This window comes from Lissotriton vulgaris, chromosome 9 (genome assembly GCF_964263255.1).
Source record: "Lissotriton vulgaris chromosome 9, aLisVul1.2, whole genome shotgun sequence".
Classification (NCBI taxonomy): Eukaryota; Metazoa; Chordata; class Amphibia; order Caudata; family Salamandridae; genus Lissotriton; species Lissotriton vulgaris.
Genome location: NC_141697.1, coordinates 356,832,141 through 356,850,811, shown reverse-complemented (window position 1 = coordinate 356,850,811; position 18,671 = coordinate 356,832,141). Strand labels below are relative to the sequence as shown.

The following is an 18,671-nucleotide window of genomic DNA, read 5'->3' as shown; positions in this document are numbered from 1 at the left end:
GCAGGGGCAGCGGCGGTCCCTCCGTGCAGATTAGGATGTGACCGCCACCCTGGCGGGACCATCTCACTGGGAAAGCCAGGATGGGTTCCCCAGCGGTATACAGCGCCGGGACGCCCCTTGACATTTAACATTTATTCTATCATAATTGTGCTGACTTTTCTCCTTTAGCGTGGAGTAAATTGTCCTTTCATTTAAAGTATAATTCTTCAAGCCATCCTTGAAAGAAACATGCACAAGTTTAAAAAATATTTTTATTGAGTCTTTTATACTCATCACATAGGTGAAATGCAAAATCTTTTTTTTCATTCATTTGTATCACGCATTTGACCACATTCCTTATGTTTACATTATGTAGGTGTTGCCCCATCATCTTTATTTAAATGTTTGGGCTTTTTTTCCCTTTCAGATCAAGTAGAATAGAAGTGCTATGACAAACACTCCCTCACTACTTCATCTTTCTTTTTTTATGTACACTTCATGTTATTATTACATTTTACAATCATATGTAAAAATTGAAAGCATTATTAATTAATATTTTAAGACACAATTATATAATTATTTTCAAAAAAAGTGCTTACGATGATAATCCTCCTGTTCTTCACAAGTGAACATTGGTAAAAGCACTACTCAGTATAAATACTTTTAACCCATTTTCACTTTAGAAGAAAAAGAGTATTCTCCTTTATCCCAAAGTATTTCCTTTTTTCGTCTATGGTTTATTTATACTACATTTTTCAATCCTTAAGAAATGCTTGCATACTAAAAAAAATGTATTTATTATTCTTTGAAATCCTCTGTTGAAAGTCATCCATCTCCACTTGAAGGATCATAAAGTTAAATGTAAATTAAAATATACATTAACAATATGATCCTTCTGTGGAAATGAAAGATGAACTCAAGATGATGGCATCGCTCCTACTCATTACTTTGCACGTAGTAATTCCTTAATTAACCTATATTTCTTGTAATGGTTCTTTCATCAACTCGTGTTATATTTCATTTAAACTTAATCATACCACATTCTATAAATATTTAAATATTTTTGCTTTCTTTTTTAAAAATATCAAACATATACCCATTCAGATAATTTACCTCTCATCGATATTCTTTCCTTCCTCCCTCAAAATTAATCCAACTCCTCTGGAAGGGACATAATGTTTTATGTATTTTTAAATATACATGAAGAATATGTTCCCTCTGAGGAAATGAAAGATATTCTCAAGATGCTTCTGCAGCCCTGAATCATTACCTTGCTCGTAGTTTCTTCATCCGTATTAATTCTCTGAAACAAAACTAATCATCCCACGGGTGTGGTTTATATACTTTTTAGCTACTTAACACTCTATGGGATCAAGTTATTGCTCCTCCCACTTTTAACTCACGTTTTTCAATTGACAGGTGTTCTCAACCGTACAGCCAAACCAATGGCAGGGCCTGTTGATAACACTCAAACACACACTGTGGTGGCATATCAATCAATCAATCAGGGAGGTATAGAGCGCCCTACTCACCTGTGAGGGTTTCCAGGCACTGGGGGAGTGTGTGGGGGGATTTGTGCAGCTTTGGTCATTCGAAAAGCCAAGTCTTATGGCTCTACCTGAATGCTTTCTGTGTGGGGCTTCATCTGATGCTGAGGGGGAGTTCATTCCAGGTCTTGGCCATGATGTAGGAGAAGGGTGTGCCTCCGATCTGGTTCTGTGGATACAGAGGATTTTGGCCAAGGCCTGGTAAGCGGTGTGCAGGTTTCTTTTGGGGGTGTAGAAGGAGATTGAGGTATTGAAGTCTGGTGTTGTGGAGGGCTTTATAGGTGTGTGTGAGCAGCTTGAAGGTCACTCTTTTTCGACGGGGAGCAAGTGGAGTGCTCGTTTATGCTGGGTAATGTGGTCTTGTCGTGGGATGCTGAGGATGAGTCTGGCATGCGGACTGTTCTGGACAGTCTGAAGTTTGTGGAGTAGAGATTTATTGATTCCGGCATAGAGGGCATCCCCGAAGTCCAGCCTGCTGTGATGAGTGCATGGGTGATGGTCTTCCTTGATTCGGGGGGGTGGGTCTATTTGAAGGTCTTGCTGAGTATGTGGAGGGTGGTGAAGCATGTGGAAGCTGCAGCATGGCCTATGGGTCTGTCACATGAAACATGTTTATCCACTTTAAATCTAAGTTGGGGATACTTACTGCTGTAGTAATACCATTTGTGGCCCACTGCATGTGATGATTTGAATTTTACTTGATTAGATGCATTTAAAATTGATAAACGTTTTCCTAGCATTGTGCTGATAACTTCACCTGGAATTGTTTGGTGGTTACTACTGATAATTGTGTCTTAGGGTGGTCATAGTGTAATGTTAATACATACCCCCAGCACAACCCCTACACTTCACAGACACCACTATACTACCCTAAAACAATACCCCCAGCATGATCCCCTACACTACATAAACACCACTGCACTACCATCAACCCTAAAGCACTACCCCTACAATAGACGAACACCACTGCACTATCCTAAACCCTAAAACACTACCCCCAGCACGACCCCCTAAACTACACAAACACCACTACACTACCCTAAACCCTAAATCTACCACCAAAACGATCCCCTACTCTACACAAACATCAATGCACTACCTTAAACCCTAAATCTACCCCCAGCACAACCCATTCACTACACAAATACCATTACACTACCCTAAACCCTAAAACACTACCCCAACACTTATACACACAGCACTTAATTTATATAGATAGTAACTCATAGTTAGTGTTATAAAATCACTATTACAAGTATACAGTTATCCATACAGTTACTTAGGCAATTACTGAGTCATATGTATACTTCTTTATATACAACAAATGTCACATACACTGCCTTTTATTTTTGTACTTTGTTGGACATGTACCATTGAGAGATATATTTGCTCATCACCACACCCATAAAGATATTAACTCATCCAAACAATTGTTATAACATATAGTCTTAACGTCATATACATACTGAATCAACTATTCACACATCTTTGGGCAGTCAGACACCCCCCACCGAACCACACACACATTCACTCTCCCATACAAATACTCAGTTAACTAATCAATAAGTAATATAGACTTTCACGTAGTTAGTAACCAACTGGTGCAACAGTTTACAGAACAACTGACCAAGTAATACAGATATTCACACAGTTTAGTCACTATCCAATATATTTAGTGTGACACTATAAATTATTCAAGTAAACAATCAATCACACTGCTACTAAATGCTCTAACCAGATATTTATATATCCACTGATTCTTCAATGCATATTGGTGTATTTATAATACATATTTAAATAACAAACCAAACCACATTCTCTGGATGATGTCATCAGTGATGTCATCAGTGATGTAATTTGAGATGTCATCAGTGATGTCATCAGTGATGTCACTGACCATGTCATGAATGATGTAATATGTGACATCATCACCACTGGATTGTGGGCGCGAGAGTTACAGTTAGTACTACTAACTATAACGGAGGAATTTCAATGGTTTTGTATGATTAAAATGTCCAGCTAAGTATAAGACCCCTAAAACCTACGGTTTTTTTCAGCGAATTTCTAAGGTTTTTTAAATGCTAATTCCTAACTATAACCTGCTTGAAACCTATGTTGTTTTCAGTGCATATAGACATAAATACATATATACTAAGCTAAAACTAATGTATTGAAATGTGAGAGAGCTAAACAACCCTAGGAAAACTCAGCACATCATGGCGCAAGCAAACTGCCATAACATTGACATACTCTTTTTACTGGTGATGCACCTTTGCTAAGTGAACACTAGTAAAGTTGTCCAAAAATGGGAAACATAAAGGTATTTCATGACATACTCATTACAAGCTTGTTGGGCAGCAATTGTGTTCAAGGTCCATTTCAGTGATTTCCAGTAGTACGAAATGTCCGATCCGACAAAAATTTCCATATGGCATAACATATTGCAAGTCAAAGAGGAGTTGCATGACTAAGTACAAGAATGAGCACAAAGGCTTAGATGCTTCATAAAGTCAACTAACTTCAGTTTGACTTGGGCTCTCCCTATAATGTAGTCTGTGGAAATGTGTTCCATTATTAGTCGTCCTTCTACAAAATCTTATATAAATTATAGCTCTTTTCCTTATGTTCTTGTTAATGAACGTCAGACGTGAATGAGGAAATGTACTGCCCTAGCTGTTCTAGAAAAACATAGGGCCTGATTCACAAAGGCAGAATTCACTAACATTGCTTTCACTGGTAATTTACCATATTTCAAAGGACAACTTCTAATCCCAGGAAACTTCTCAGTGGCCAGCTGACGATCCTGGCAACAGCAATTCTAAAGCCACAGATAAACTGTTCAAAATTATTACAGTACAAATGGAGGTGCAATTTATTATAAACATGTCATAACATTATTTATTCATTTATTAGATGATTTTTTGGCTACGGCAGCTTCTGTGTATGATGTAGCTCTGCTATTGTACCCTAAATATCTCCTTGATCTCGATTTCCTACTGCCTCTGACATTGAGACAAGAGACTAAAACTAAAGAGGCCAGTTATTTATATTTAGATGACTGCAATAGGCGGTCGTAACCGGGCTCTAGATGTTGCACTGCATAAAGTGAGCACTCTATGGGCTAATTTAAGACATGAGATCGGATCACAAAACCTTTTTGACTGGTACTATTTCATGTCCCTGGTGGTAAATCAAAACAATGCTTGCTGCAAATACTTCTAACATTGTATTATGAAAGCAGATCTCTGGAGGTGGTATTTGTTTCGCCGCATTTTATTATGTTGGTGATGTTTTCTATGCTTGTTTTTGCAGCTTTGTTTTCGTGTTGCATTATTGCAATTTTATATCGTTGTGTTGTACTCTTGTTGTCAACATGTTTTGTGATTGAACAAATGAGGACTAAATGCACGTCATAATACTGGTGGTGAAATTATACAGTGTTTGCACATCTTTACCTTAAACCTTAATCTCTTCTCAGGATCATGGACACAGCCATTTAATTCAAATTTTACGGCAGAAGAGGATTTTTTTGTGGATGAGAACACCACTGTAAGAGTACCTATGATGCGCCGCTACAGCACTTTCAGCTCCTATCGGGATGCAGATTTGGGCTGTACAATAGTGCAGCTCGACTACGCAGGAAATGCATCTGCAATGCTCATATTACCCAACAAAGGAAAGATGAAGCAGGTTGAGGATGCATTGTCAGTTGCAACATTGGAGAAATGGAAGAAGTCTCTTTCACCACAGTAAGCTTCAGCATTTTTAAATCGTCCTAATATTTAATTATTTGGAACTCAGAAGAGCTGAGACACAGGGACTATAGGTTTTGTAGTTTTTCAAAAGCTTACTTGCTGACAGCAGCGGAGCGTGGGTTGCCAGCGTGGGGCAAGGCAAGTATCCTTCCCCTTTTCTTTTAAAATGTTGCGCCCCTAAGAATGCCCCTAAGAATTTTGCAACTGGATCAACCATCCCTGTGGCCCCGCCCACGCTGCAGCACTGCTTGCTGATAATCATTATCAGGCCCAATTGAATAGTGCAGCAGTGATGGACCAAATTAAACAGAAGGTTTGAGTAAATCATGTAGGAAGGCACGGTACCCTTTTTGCATCAAAAATGCAGCTCCCTACAACATTTAGCCAATTTCACCATCTCTGGCCGATATTTTCGCAACATTAGGCTCCTTTTCCAACACAACCTTTATGGATAGTAAGGCAGGGTCACATATGTCCTGGGGAGTACAACACACTGTGGCTGTTTGGGGAGCAGAGAAGGAAGAGAATGCTCTGGGGCTCACAAAGACATCTGGTATGAAGTAATGAATTGGGACATGAGCAGGAAGGGCTGACGTCCAGCAGGGTATCTGGCAGCAAACCCCCGATGCTCGTAAGTCTGTGCCTGCCAGTGGGCCTCTGGATGCTGCCACCGATTCTGCGAGGCCCTTAGAGATTGTCTGCTGATCAGAAACACGTTCACTCATGAAATCAGCCACAGTGGTGTGCTGTGGAGATGGTGTTGGGTAAGACAAGAGAATGTATCGATGTCTGTGTCGAATCTCACCCTCACTCGCTGATATTCCTGGCGGTCACTCCTAGGAGGAGGAGGGCTCACAGGCAATGCAGCTACAGCCCAAGTCCCGTGGGAGTCTCAGGATTGGTGAAGAGGAGGCCTAGGAGAATCCCCATCAACAGACTTTTCCTGGAATGTCGTGTCTAGCACTATAAATGTATCTGTTGTGTCCTCAATCTCCACTAGGTGGGGTCACTCCTTGGGTAGGCATACTATCCTTTTTAGTCTACTCCTGCTCCTTCTCAGTGGTGGTGGTTTCCCTTGGTGCCGAGCTGAGTGTCTGAGGCCTTTGTTTTTCCCCAGTCCTGATGTTTCCCACTTTCTTCTTGGTTGTCTATTAAAAAGTCATGATGAGAGAACACTATGGGGTCCATTACGATATTACGATGTCGGGCAGATTCCCTACGCCAGGCTGGCGGTGACTACCGCCAGCCTGGCGGAGGAAATCCGCCCAACATCATCAGCCTAATTCCCCCCCGCCATATTAGGATGGCGGAGGGGACCGTGGCGGTGCGAAACACCGCCCGCCTGTTTTCCACCCCGGTCGCCTAGTGTCCGGGGCAGAAAACCTGTAACATGGTGGCAGTGTCTTTTAGACACCGCCCGCCATATTACAATGGGCTTTGCACAATGCATTTCCGTGGCGGTAATGCCGCCACGGAAAGGCATGTGGAGACTCCCTGCGGGGGCCCCTTGCGGGCCCCCTGGGAGTCCGTGGCTTGGGGGGTGCACATGGGGGGTACCTATGGTACCCCCCCGCATTTCAGTGTGCAACATGGCAGGCACCGCGCGGTGCCTGTCTTGTTGCGCTTTCCAAAGTACATTGTGCACTTTTACGATTGCGGCGGGTGGAGATTCCTGCTCCGCCCGCCACAATGGTAAACATACAGGATGCACCCGCCTGTGTGGCGGGCGCAACCTAATGCCATTGTCGGGACCCCCGCACTGTTAGCGGGCGGTCCACTTCTCCGTTAGGGTGGCGGGCGGCCAAAGCCCGCCCGCCATCCTAATGGACCCCTATGAGTGCATATATTCACTATTTCATGTACATTATTACAAACGGCACTGTTACAAAGATTCACATTGTCACATACTTATTTCCACAGTCACTAACAAGTTTAATATTACTGTGACAATTTTAACTGTATGTTTCTATGTTAGACCTGACATCATTGGCTTGAGTCTCTCCTCCATTTTTCTGTTTGCCTCTACTGTTTTACGATGTTTTGCTGGTATATGCTTTGGGCGCCGTGTCACTGCTGATCAGTGCCATAGCGCAAGTGCTCCCTATGTTAAAATGATGTGTCTATTGTATCCATGTTTGGCTTATTTGGTTTACTGTCAGTCCCTAGTCGAGTGCACAAGGAGTGCCGGGGCTTGTAAATGCAAATACCGCTCGTGGGCTTGCAGCACGTGTTGTGCCACCCACAGGAGCGGCCTTGTAAAAGAATGTCTACGGGTCGGTCATTGCGAGACCCACGTACAGTCTTGTACTGTCACGCAGGCTGCGCAAGTATACCTACTTGCCAGCCCCCCCACCTTCCCTTAACTTCATGTTAGTCACCCCTATGGTAGGCCCGTGGGCAGGGTGCATTGTAAGGATAAGGAAGGACACGCCTGACCAAGTTGGCATGTCCTGATAGTGAAGTACCGCCATCTTCGTGCTTCACTATTGCAAGGTAGCCTGCTCTCCATTGCTTAGAATGGGCCGCCGGGATTATTAATGCTATGATCCTAGCTGGCTCGGAGAGTACGGTGCAATGTCGAGTTTGGTATCCCTGAATTCGGGGTTTAATTACGCATCCGTTGGTGTGGATGGTTTTTGGACTCTGGGTTCGAAAATAGTACTTTTAGAAAGTGTCTATTTTCTTGTCTAACCATATCTGGTCTCTGCTGGTCTTGCGTGTGTGTGACAGGAGCTGGGTGGCTCCAAGAGGTCTGGATGAGTCAGTGTGGGATGAGTGGGACATTTACGTTGAGAGTAGGGGGAGAGTAGCTGTTGATAGCCTGCCTTGCCTGATACAATGCTGGCTCCACCTCCTGCCAAGCGACTGATGGCTCTGTACCTGCCATGGACGATCCTAGCCCCACCTCCTGCCAGGAGGGCGATAGCTCTGCTCCTGCCAGTATCAATGCTGGCTCCACCTCCTGCGGGGCGTCTGAGGACCCGGACCGGCTCAATGAATAGGCCAGGTGCTACTGCCTAGCTCCACCCACCACAGACCCAGGATGTTGGGAAATCCCCGGCATAGACAAAGGGATCAAAGACGAAAAGGGGTATAAGAGGAGGACCCCTGAACTAGGAAATCAGATCACTTCTGACAAGGAACCCTGTAACCAAGGACAAGAAGCCTGCTGATCTAAAGGACTGCCTACCCCTTCTGCCAGTGTGCTGTTGTTGGGGGAATCCTGCAGTGCTTCTTTATTTTTGCCAAGGAACCAGGAGAGAGGAACTGTGTGTGTTCTCTCACGCTTGCTAAGAAAATCTCCAAGGACTGGAAGAGTGCCAGTCTCCTGCTGAAGTCACAGGGCTAAAGGACTTCACCTGCTAAAAAGTGCTATTTGCTGGAAGTGTGAATCCAGCACCTCTGAAAGAACCAGCAACCACGACGATCGGACGCTGGGCCCGACTGACGCCAGCAGCAACGCCAGTGAGTAGGAGTACGGCTCTAACTCCAGAGGACCTCGTGTCTGCCCCGCTGCTGATCGCATCAACCGTGTGCCCTTCGACGCCGTGAGCGCTGCTCACTCTGTGCAACTGCATCATCGACAACGCCTGCTGAGGCCTGATCGACACCGAGACGCGACGCCGGATTGCTCGATGCCGCTGATCATCGTGTGCTTCATTTTCCTAAGGTACTGTGTTGTTGGGGGTCCATGTGACTCCAGGCCCGGCGCAGCGCTCCTCGCGGTCGACGCCGAACCTGTGGATTATCTTTGCCCCAGCATTGTGTAGCTCCCGTGTGAGTTACCCTGTTGCTAAGAACTGTGTTTCCAAGAAGAAGATTTGCTTGATACTAAAAGACTTTTGTGCTAAAGAAGAAACTACCTTTGAACTATCCTTTTTCCTTCCCGAACGTATTTATTCCGATTGTGTACAGTTTTGCCGTTATTTGGTCTTGTGCTAAGTCTTATATAAAAATACTTATTTTTATAATACTACTGTGTCGTGTCCATTTGTAGTGTATTCACTTTATTACTGTACGTGGTCATAATTGCTTAACACACAGCCTCTGAGATAAGCCTGTTCTGCTCTGCCAAGCTACCAAGGGGGTGAGCAGGGGTTATCGAAGGGTGTGATCCCCTTGCCCTGACTAGAAAAGGAGTGTCCCTATTTGTCAGGAGTGTATACCTCTGCCAACTAGAGACAGCCGGTTCTAACATTGGATGCAGCGGTGAGGATTTGGACCTTGCATTTATGACCCATGTACAGTGATTAGTGTGCGCTACGTAGTGAAAGCAGACCATAACGCAGTCACAATCTAATTCGGAAGGATCCTATTTTTGCTCTCCGCTTTCCTGAAACTTGATTTTCTGAACACTGCCAGTTTTAACCATGAGTGACAACGGAGTCACTGCCCCTGCTATCGTTGTTGTTGAAGAGTTCGAGAGGAGTAAGCTAAAGAGATACAAGAAAGATGAGCTGAAACACTTTTGCAACCAGTTTGAAGTTCCTACCACCGGCCTCTCGAGAAAAGATGATTTTTATAAAGCATTACAGGCCTGGTGGGAGTCCAGAAATCCCTCTGATGTGGTGGTGGTACCCACAGAGGAAGGGGATGAGGAGGTGCCAGTGAATGGACCTGTGCCCTCTCCCGGAAGCAGTGTTTCCTCCAAAGGTCTTTCCCCTGAAGAAAGAGAAGAAAGGGCGAAAGAGCGAGCTTACAACATGGAGATGGCAAGGCTAAAGATAAATGGGCAGTTGGAGTTAGAAAATGCAAGAGGTAGGAGAGAAGCTGATTTGGAGATCAAAAAGTTAGAGTTTGAACGAGAGAAGTTAGCTTTGGAGCGTGAAGCCAGGTTGAGGGAACTGGATATCCAAGCTAAAAAGTTAGAGTTGAATCCCTCTGGTGGCAGCATTCCATCCGAGCCTGCAGAAAGTAAGTTTTACTTCCCGAAAGATGTGATCAAAGATTACAATAAGAATGAAGATATTGGTCAATGGTTTAAAGCATATGAGTTAGCATTGTTGGCCCACCAGGTCCCTGAGAAGAATTGGGGAGCGGGGTTGTGGGGTCGCTTTGTGAATTAGGGAAGAGATACCCTGTTAGACATGCCTGTTGCAGATAGGATGTCGTATGCTCATATGAAAGATGCTTTGATGTTGCGATATGGTTTAACCCCCGAGCAGTACAGACAAGCTTTTAGAGAATGTAAGAAGTTGCCTGGTACGACGTGGGTTGAATATGTGTCTTATTTTTGCAGAGCCATGGATGGTTGGGTAAAGGGCAGCAAAGTGGAAAGTTATGAAGCTCTTTATGATTTGTTTGCGTGGGAGCACTTGTCTAATAACTGTTTTCCAGAGCTGCGCCAGCACCTGATTGATAGCAAGATATCTAACCCTAGAAAACTTGCTGAGGAGGCGGACCGCTGGGTCAGTACCAGGGTCCACAAGGGTCCAGTGGGAGACTCAGCCAAAGGTGGGCAGGGTCCCCAGCAGAAGAGTGGGGGGGACAAGGGTAAACAGAAGGAGTCTCAGAAAGGGCCCCAAAGTAATCCCCAAGGGAACCAAGGGAAAGGTTCCCAGCCTCCCCCTGAGAAGAAGCCAGGGGCCCCGACGGGTAAACCTGTTCATAGGGGCCCCCTAACCTGCTACGGTTGTGGGCAGGTGGGACACCGGTTTTATGACCCCCAGTGTCCCAAGAAGGATTCGAATGCACCGCCGCGTGCACCCCCTCGTCAGTTGGCAAGTGTAGCCTTGGGAGGGGAGGAGATGGTTGTCCATGGTGGGAGGGGTCCCGCAGAAATGTCCCTGGTCTCGCTAGGAGACATGCAAATGGTCCCTCCACCCCCTCTGCCTAGTAACACTAGTAAATATAGGCAGTGGGTGACCATTAATGGCCATAGAGTGGAAGCTCTCAGAGACACCGGAGCGAGTGTGACAGCTGTCAAGTGTCACTTGGTGTCCAGAGAGCAGGTGGTTCCCCACGCATTCTACCCCGTGATAGCTGCCGACAACTCCCAGAAAGAGTGTGAGGTAGCTCAGGTTTCCTTTGAATGGGGGGGAGTTTCAGGTATTCTTCAGGTTGCTGTGAGGCCCGCCATGCCTGTCGACTGTCTCCTGGGCAATGATTTGGAAGACTCCCCTTGGGATAAGGTGGAGCGAGCGGCGCACTTGAAAATGTTGGGTGTACCAGAGTGGGTGTGTGCAACCACTCGATCCATGACAGCAAGTAAGGGTGTTGATGGGGTCCCGGAGCCTGAAAGTACGGCCCAGGACCCAGCTGTGAAGAGAAGAGGCAGGAGGCGCGGGAAACCGGCCCCCGTTGTTCCCGTGGTCCAGGAGGAGGTAGACCCTGAGGGGGATGCCCTGGAGCCCACAGGGGAACACATTGCCGAACTGGGAGACCTGCCCGAGCTGACCCACTGGCAGCAGGATGGTGGTCCCTCCAGGGAGGAATTCTGTGCGGAACAGAAGGAGTGCCCTTCTCTTGTGGGCATGAGGCAGCAGGCCTCAGCCCAATCCTCAGGTGATCAGTCAGGGTCACATTTTGTGTACTGGGAGAACGACCTCCTGTATAGCGAGCCTAAGGCTGCTGAGCCTGGGTCAGCCCGTGTGCTGGTGGTACCCCAGCGCTTCAGAGCCTTCCTACTGGGTTTGGCTCATGACGTACCGTTAGCTGGACATCTGGGGCAGGACAAGACCTATGACAGGCTTGTCACCCATTTTTATTGGCCTCAGATGCGTAGGGATGTAGACATCCATTGCAAGACTTGTCGCACTTGCCAGGCAAGTGGGAAAAGCGGAAGGAAGCAGAAGGCTCCCCTCCAACCTTTTCCAGTGGTCAGCACCCCCTTTGACCGGGTGGGTATTGACATCGTTGGGCCCCTGGACCCCAAGACAGCCCTAGGCAACAGGTTCATCCTGGTCTTGGTGGACCATGCCACAAGGTACCCGGAAGCCATCCCTCTCAGGACAGTGACGGCCCCCGTGGTGGGACGGGCACTGATGGGTGTTTTCTCCCGGATGGGGTTCCCCAGAGAGGTGGTGTCCGACTGAGGCACCAACTTCATTTCGAACTATATGAAGTCTCTGTGGAAGGAGTGTGGGGTAACCTACAAGTTCACCACTCCTTACCACCCTCAAGGAAACAGGCTGGTTGAGAGATTCAACCGGACCCTAAAAGGCATGATTATGGGTCTTGAAGAACCAATGAGGCGGAAATGGGACGTCCTCCTGCCATGCCTGTTGTTTGCTTACCGTGAGGTGCCGCAGAAGGCTCTAGGGTTCAGCCCCTTTGAGCTCTTATACGGTCACCCGGTAAGAGGACCTTTGAGTCTGGTCAAGGAAGGCTGGGAGCAATCTCCCAGGAAACCTCCCCAGGATGTATACAGCTACATGCTGGCCTTTCGGAACCAGACTCGGCGCTTCAGAGAACTTGCTCAGGCAAATCTGGAGGCCAGCCAGGAGGAGATGAAGCGATGGTACGACCGGAATGCCACTCTGGTAGAGCTTCAACCTGGTCAGGAAGTGTGGGTCATGTCCCCTGTGGAACCTTGTGCGCTCAAGGACAGGTGGACTGGACCGTTTAAGGTCGTGGAGAAGAAGAGCGATGTCACCTACCTGGTGGACTTGAAATCTCCCAGGAACCCCTTGCGGGTCCTGCATGTCAACCGTTTGAAGCCCCACTTAGAAAGGTCCGAAGTGGGCATGCTCCTAGCTACAGATGATGGAACGGAGGAGGAGAGTGAGCCTCTTCCTGACCTCCTGTATGCTAAAGAGCAAGACGGGTCAGTGGATGGTGTGGTCCTCTCTGACACACTGACCCTTGAGCAGAAACAGGATTGTCGCCACCTGTTGGGACAATTCCCGGATCTGTTTTCCTTGGTTCCGGGTGTCACGCATTGGTGTGTCCATGACGTTGACACCGGAGACAGCCCTCCTGTGAAGCACAAGGCTTACAGGGTGACTGACAAGGTCCGAGCGTACATTAAGGAGGAGGTCTCCAAAATGTTCGCGTTAGGGGTGATTGAGTCCTCTAGCAGCCCTTGGGCCAGCCCAGTGGTCTTGGTCCCGAAGGCTGCAGCGCCTGGTGCTTCACCGGAACGCCGGTTCTGCGTGGACTACCGAGGGCTCAATTCAGTCACGAAGACTGACGCGCACCCCATCCCCAGAGCTGATGAGCTCATCGATCGGTTAGGGGCTGCCCGGTACCTTAGTACGTTTGACTTAACATCTGGGTACTGGCAGATCGCCTTGACTGATGGGGCAAAGGAGAGGTCAGCATTCTCCACACCAGATGGGCTATACCAGTTCCGGGTGATGCCCTTTGGGATGAAGAATGCCCCTGCCACCTTCCAGAGGTTGGTCAACCAGGTCTTGGCTGGACTGGAGGATTTCAGTGCCGCCTACCTGGACGACATCGCAGTGTTCAGCGCCAGCTGGGAGGAACACTTGCGCCACCTCCAGGAAGTGTTGTTGGCCCTGCGCGGAGCAGGCCTCACAATCAAAGCCAGTAAGTGCCAGATTGGGCAGGGTTCTGTGGTGTACTTGGGGCACCAAGTAGGGAGCGGTAAGGTGGCCCCCCTGCAACCCAAGATTGATACCATCCTGGCTTGGGCCCCGCCCAAAACCCAAACACAGGTGAGAGCCTTCTTAGGACTCACGGGTTATTACAGGAGGTTTGTCAAGGATTATGGCAACATTGTGCACCCCTTGACTTCGCTGACTTCCAGGAAGCAGCCACGAAACGTGATCTGGACTGATGCCTGTCAAACGGCCTTTGACACCCTGAAAACTGCAATGTGCACAGCACCTATACTCCAGGCACCCGACTTTTCAAAAGAATTCATTGTTCAGACGGACGCGTCAGAGCATGGCGTGGGGGCTGTTCTAGCTCAGGTGAATGAAGAGGGCCGAGACTTGCCTGTAGCCTTCATCAGTAGGAGGTTACTTCCCAGGGAAACGAGGTGGAGTGCGATAGAGAGAGAAGCATTTGCTGTGGTCTGGGCGCTGAAGAAGCTAAGACCCTACCTGTTTGGGACTCACTTCCGGGTTCAGACAGACCACAGGCCCCTCAGATGGTTGATGCAAATGAGGGGTGAGAATCCAAAACTGTTGAGGTGGTCCATTGCTCTACAGGGGATGGACTTTACGGTGGAACACCGCCCTGGTACAGATCACGCCAATGCTGATGGTCTGTCCAGATTTTTCCGCCTTAGTGCTGAGGACTCCCTAGGTCAAGGGTAGTTCTCCCCACATTTCAGCTGGAGGGGACACGTGTTAGACCTGACATCATTGGCTTGAGTCTCTCCTCCATTTTTCTGTTTGCCTCTACTGTTTTACGATGTTTTGCTGGTATATGCTTTGGGCGCCGTGTCACTGCTGATCAGTGCCATAGCGCAAGTGCTCCCTATGTTAAAATGATGCGTCTATTGTATCCATGTTTGGCTTATTTGCTTTACTGTCAGTCCCTAGTCGAGTGCACCAGGACTGCCGGGGCTTGTAAATGCAAATACCGCTCGTGGGCTTGCAGCACGTGTTGTGCCACCCACAGGAGCGGCCTTGTAAAAGAATGTGTACGGGTCGGTCATTGCGAGACCCACGTACAGTCTTGTACTGTCACGCAGGCTGCGCAAGTATACCTACTTGCCAGCCCCCCAACCTTCCCTTAACTTCATGTTAGTCACCCCTATGGTAGGCCCGTGGGCAGGGTGCATTGTAAGGATAAGGAAGGAGACGCCTGACCAAGTTGGCATGTCCTGATAGTGAAGTACCGCCATCTTCGTGCTTCACTATTGCAAGGTAGCCTGCTCTCCATTGCTTAGAATGGGCCGCCGGGTTTATTAATGCTATGATCCTAGCTGGCTCGGAGAGTACGGTGCAATGTCGAGTTTGGTATCCCTGAATTCGGGGTTTAATTACGCATCCGTTGGTGTGGATGGTTTTTGGACTCTGGGTTCGAAAATAGTACTTTTAGAAAGTGTCTATTTTCTTGTCTAACCATATCTGGTCTCTGCTGGTCTTGCGTGTGTGTGACAGGAGCTGGGTGGCTCCAAGAGGTCTGGATGAGTCAGTGTGGGATGAGTGGGACATTTACGTTGAGAGTAGGGGGAGAGTAGCTGTTGATAGCCTGCCTTGCCTGATACAATGCTGGCTCCACCTCCTGCCAAGTGACTGATGGCTCTGTACCTGCCATGGACGATCCTAGCCCCACCTCCTGCCAGGAGGGCGATAGCTCTGCTCCTGCCAGTATCAATGCTGGCTCCACCTCCTGCGGGGCGTCTGAGGACCCGGCCCGGCTCAATGAATAGGCCAGGTGCTACTGCCTAGCTCCACCCACCACAGACCCAGGATGTTGGGAAATCCCCGGCATAGACAAAGGGATCAAAGACGAAAAGGGGTATAAGAGGAGGACCCCTGAACTAGGAAATCAGATCACTTCTGACAAGGAACCCTGTAACCAAGGACAAGAAGCCTGCTGATCTAAAGGACTGCCTACCCCTTCTGCCAGTGTGCTGTTGTTGGGGGAATCCTGCAGTGCTTCTTTATTTTTGCCAAGGAACCAGGAGAGAGGAACTGTGTGTGTTCTCTCACGCTTGCTAAGAAAATCTCCAAGGACTGGAAGAGTGCCAGTCTCCTGCTGAAGTCACAGGGCTAAAGGACTTCACCTGCTAAAAAGTGCTATTTGCTGGAAGTGTGAATCCAGCACCTCTGAAAGAACCAGCAACCACGACGATCGGACGCTGGGCCCGACCGACGCCAGCAGCAATGCCAGTGAGTAGGAGTACGGCTCTAACTCCAGAGGACCTCGTGTCTGCCCCGCTGCTGATCGCATCAACCGTGTGCCCTTCGACGCCGTGAGCGCTGCTCACTCTGTGCAACTGCATCATCGACAACGCCTGCTGAGGCCTGATCGACACCGAGACGCGACGCCGGATTGCTCGACGCCGCTGATCATCGTGTGCTTCATTTTCCTAAGGTACTGTGTTGTTGGGGGTCCGTGTGACTCCAGGCCCGGCGCAGCGCTCCTCGCGGTCGACGCCGAACCTGTGCATTATCTTTGCCCCAGCGTTGTGTAGCTCCCGTGTGAGTTACCCTGTTGCTAAGAACTGTGTTTCCAAGAAGAAGATTTGCTTGATACTAAAAGACTTTTGTGCTAAAGAAGAAACTACCTTTCAACTATCCTTTTTCCTTCCCGAACGTATTTATTCCGATTGTGTACAGTTTTGCGGTTATTTGGTCTTGTGCTAAGTCTTATATAAAAATACTTATTTTTATAATACTACTGTGTCGTGTCCATTTGTAGTGTATTCACTTTATTACTGTACGTGGTCATAATTGCTTAACACACAGCCTCTGAGATAAGCCTGTTCTGCTCTGCCAAGCTACCAAGGGGGTGAGCAGGGGTTATCGAAGGGTGTGATCCCCTTGCCCTGACTAGAAAAGGAGTGTCCCTATTTGTCAGGAGTGTATACCTCTGCCAACTAGAGACAGCCGGTTCTAACATTCTACCTGAAGAAAAATGCTGCAAACATTCTCACTGTACAAAGGAGCTTTGTGTGCAATAAGGTTAGCAATGCTCTGTTGTGAGTCTCAGACTATTGTACACTTCCAATGACAAAATAACAAGAATAACCTGAAAATGCAAATGCGTGTCTAGTCATGATGCAGCTTGCTTTGTTTTGGAGGAGTTATTCACTGGTCTGATGATTTAGAGGACTGCTTGGATATTGCTGTATTGGCAGGTTGAGTTGTGTGTTGACTGCTGCACACCTGGCAGTTGCTTAATACTATAATTTGGAGACTTTGCTGCCCAATGCATGGTCTGTAATGTGATTTGCTTTGAGAGTTACATGCACCATGCACTATGTAATGAATATTTTGGATACTCTGAATTGTGTATCAACTATACCTCACGTGGGGCACTGTGGCTGAATGCGCCAAATGTCCTTTTCTATATATTGAGGAAAGTGCATGCCCTACACTGACCAGTGCTGAATTAAAAGCTTAAAATAAGCTTAAGCACGTTTTAATATCAGCTCCACTTTTCACTGAAAGTGACCGACCCCTTCCCTCCCTTTCCAGGATTCCACCCATGGCACTGATGTGCAATGACTTGGCCCCAGCAGTGCACAGTCCTCCCTGAGAAAAGGTCCTGTGAATGGCACTTCATGATTTATGTAAAATAATCACTGGCCAAAATACTCCAGCATGAAAAACATCTATTCGCTAAATCATGTTGGTAGTTGTCCTTGTTTATCATTCGTACTAGCTAAAAAATGGAATAGCACTTGAAAACTGTTTTTCTAATTGATTTTGTGAAGGATATTGATCTGCCATAAGCTTAATTTCATAGTTGTAGGACTTGGACGTAAATGAAAAAGAAAGTGGATCGACTGGCAGGTCGTTCTCAATCCCACAATGGTCATGTAGGTAGAATTGTAACTGACAGTCCCAACCCTTAAGGGCTAGACAGGATAAGTCCACTCTCACACTAGCCAAGAGTTGCAGGACCTCAGGGATAGTACTTGGGCATCTGGCAGCAGCCGCTAGCAGTGCCCTTACCAGGTCCAGGAGAACCAGGTCAGCGGAGATCTTGGATGAAAGTGGGCTTCTCACAGCTTTTTTCCCTGTAGCCTAACTGGAGGTCAGCTGCCAAAGTACCATTGGAGTCCTCTTATTAGTCCTGGGCAAAGGAGAGAGCAATTCCAGTCCTTAGAGTTTTTCTAACAGGTTACAACAGCGGGATTGGTCCTGCTGTCTTCCACAAGTCTAGTAGTGTTATGAAGAAGGTACCCAGGGGTGCCACAATTATGTCTTGCAGTTGCTTTTAGATGGGGATGACTCCGGGCCTTTCCCTAAACAATAGGGGAAAAAGTTCCCAGGGGTAACCCTACCCACTCTCTCAGCAGTTTCAGTTTACACTATTGCAAGCAGTCATAGAGTGCCCCTTTCTACCTATTCAAACCTTTCGTCACCTGTGCAGAGCTATTGTACCCATGCTAAAGGTGCTGTTAGGGAAATGAGCAAACTCTTCCCTGCGGTCAGTCACCACCACTTCTGGATTCTGAACTACATCGACCAGTGGTGGGGTAGGTATCCTCTGAACATATGCACAACCCCTAGCATTCCTCACAGGGGAAGGTCAACTTTTCCCCACACCCAAGGCCTTTGTTTCAGGTCTAGAAGATAATTCACACCTAATCAAGGAACTATTCAGCTCCTGGTTGAAAGGGGAAAGTTCAGGCAAATGGATTCCTTGAGGCTTTATAAAGGCTAAACGTTTTGTGAAATATTTGTTATAAATCTGATTTTACCGATGAATTGGAGTTGTAATAAATAGTTTAAAAAGACCAAGAATTTACTTTTTGTCCAGGTCGTAGCTAGAGATAACTGTATTACCTTTAATAACT

The 18,671-nt window shown here is 47.3% G+C and overlaps 1 protein-coding gene across 2 annotated transcripts in view; it reads left to right on the top strand.

Annotated features, from left to right (window-relative positions):
* The window catches only part of LOC147690128 (alpha-1-antitrypsin-like protein CM55-SI), a 69,371-nt gene that overhangs the window by 35,061 nt on the left and 15,639 nt on the right, over positions 1-18,671 (top strand). For both annotated transcript variants that reach the window (XM_086937728.1, XM_086937729.1), the window contains exon 3: positions 5,005-5,275. In XM_086937728.1, coding sequence (XP_086793854.1) covers positions 5,005-5,275 — 271 coding nt within the window. The remainder of the gene's footprint in view (positions 1-5,004; positions 5,276-18,671) is intronic.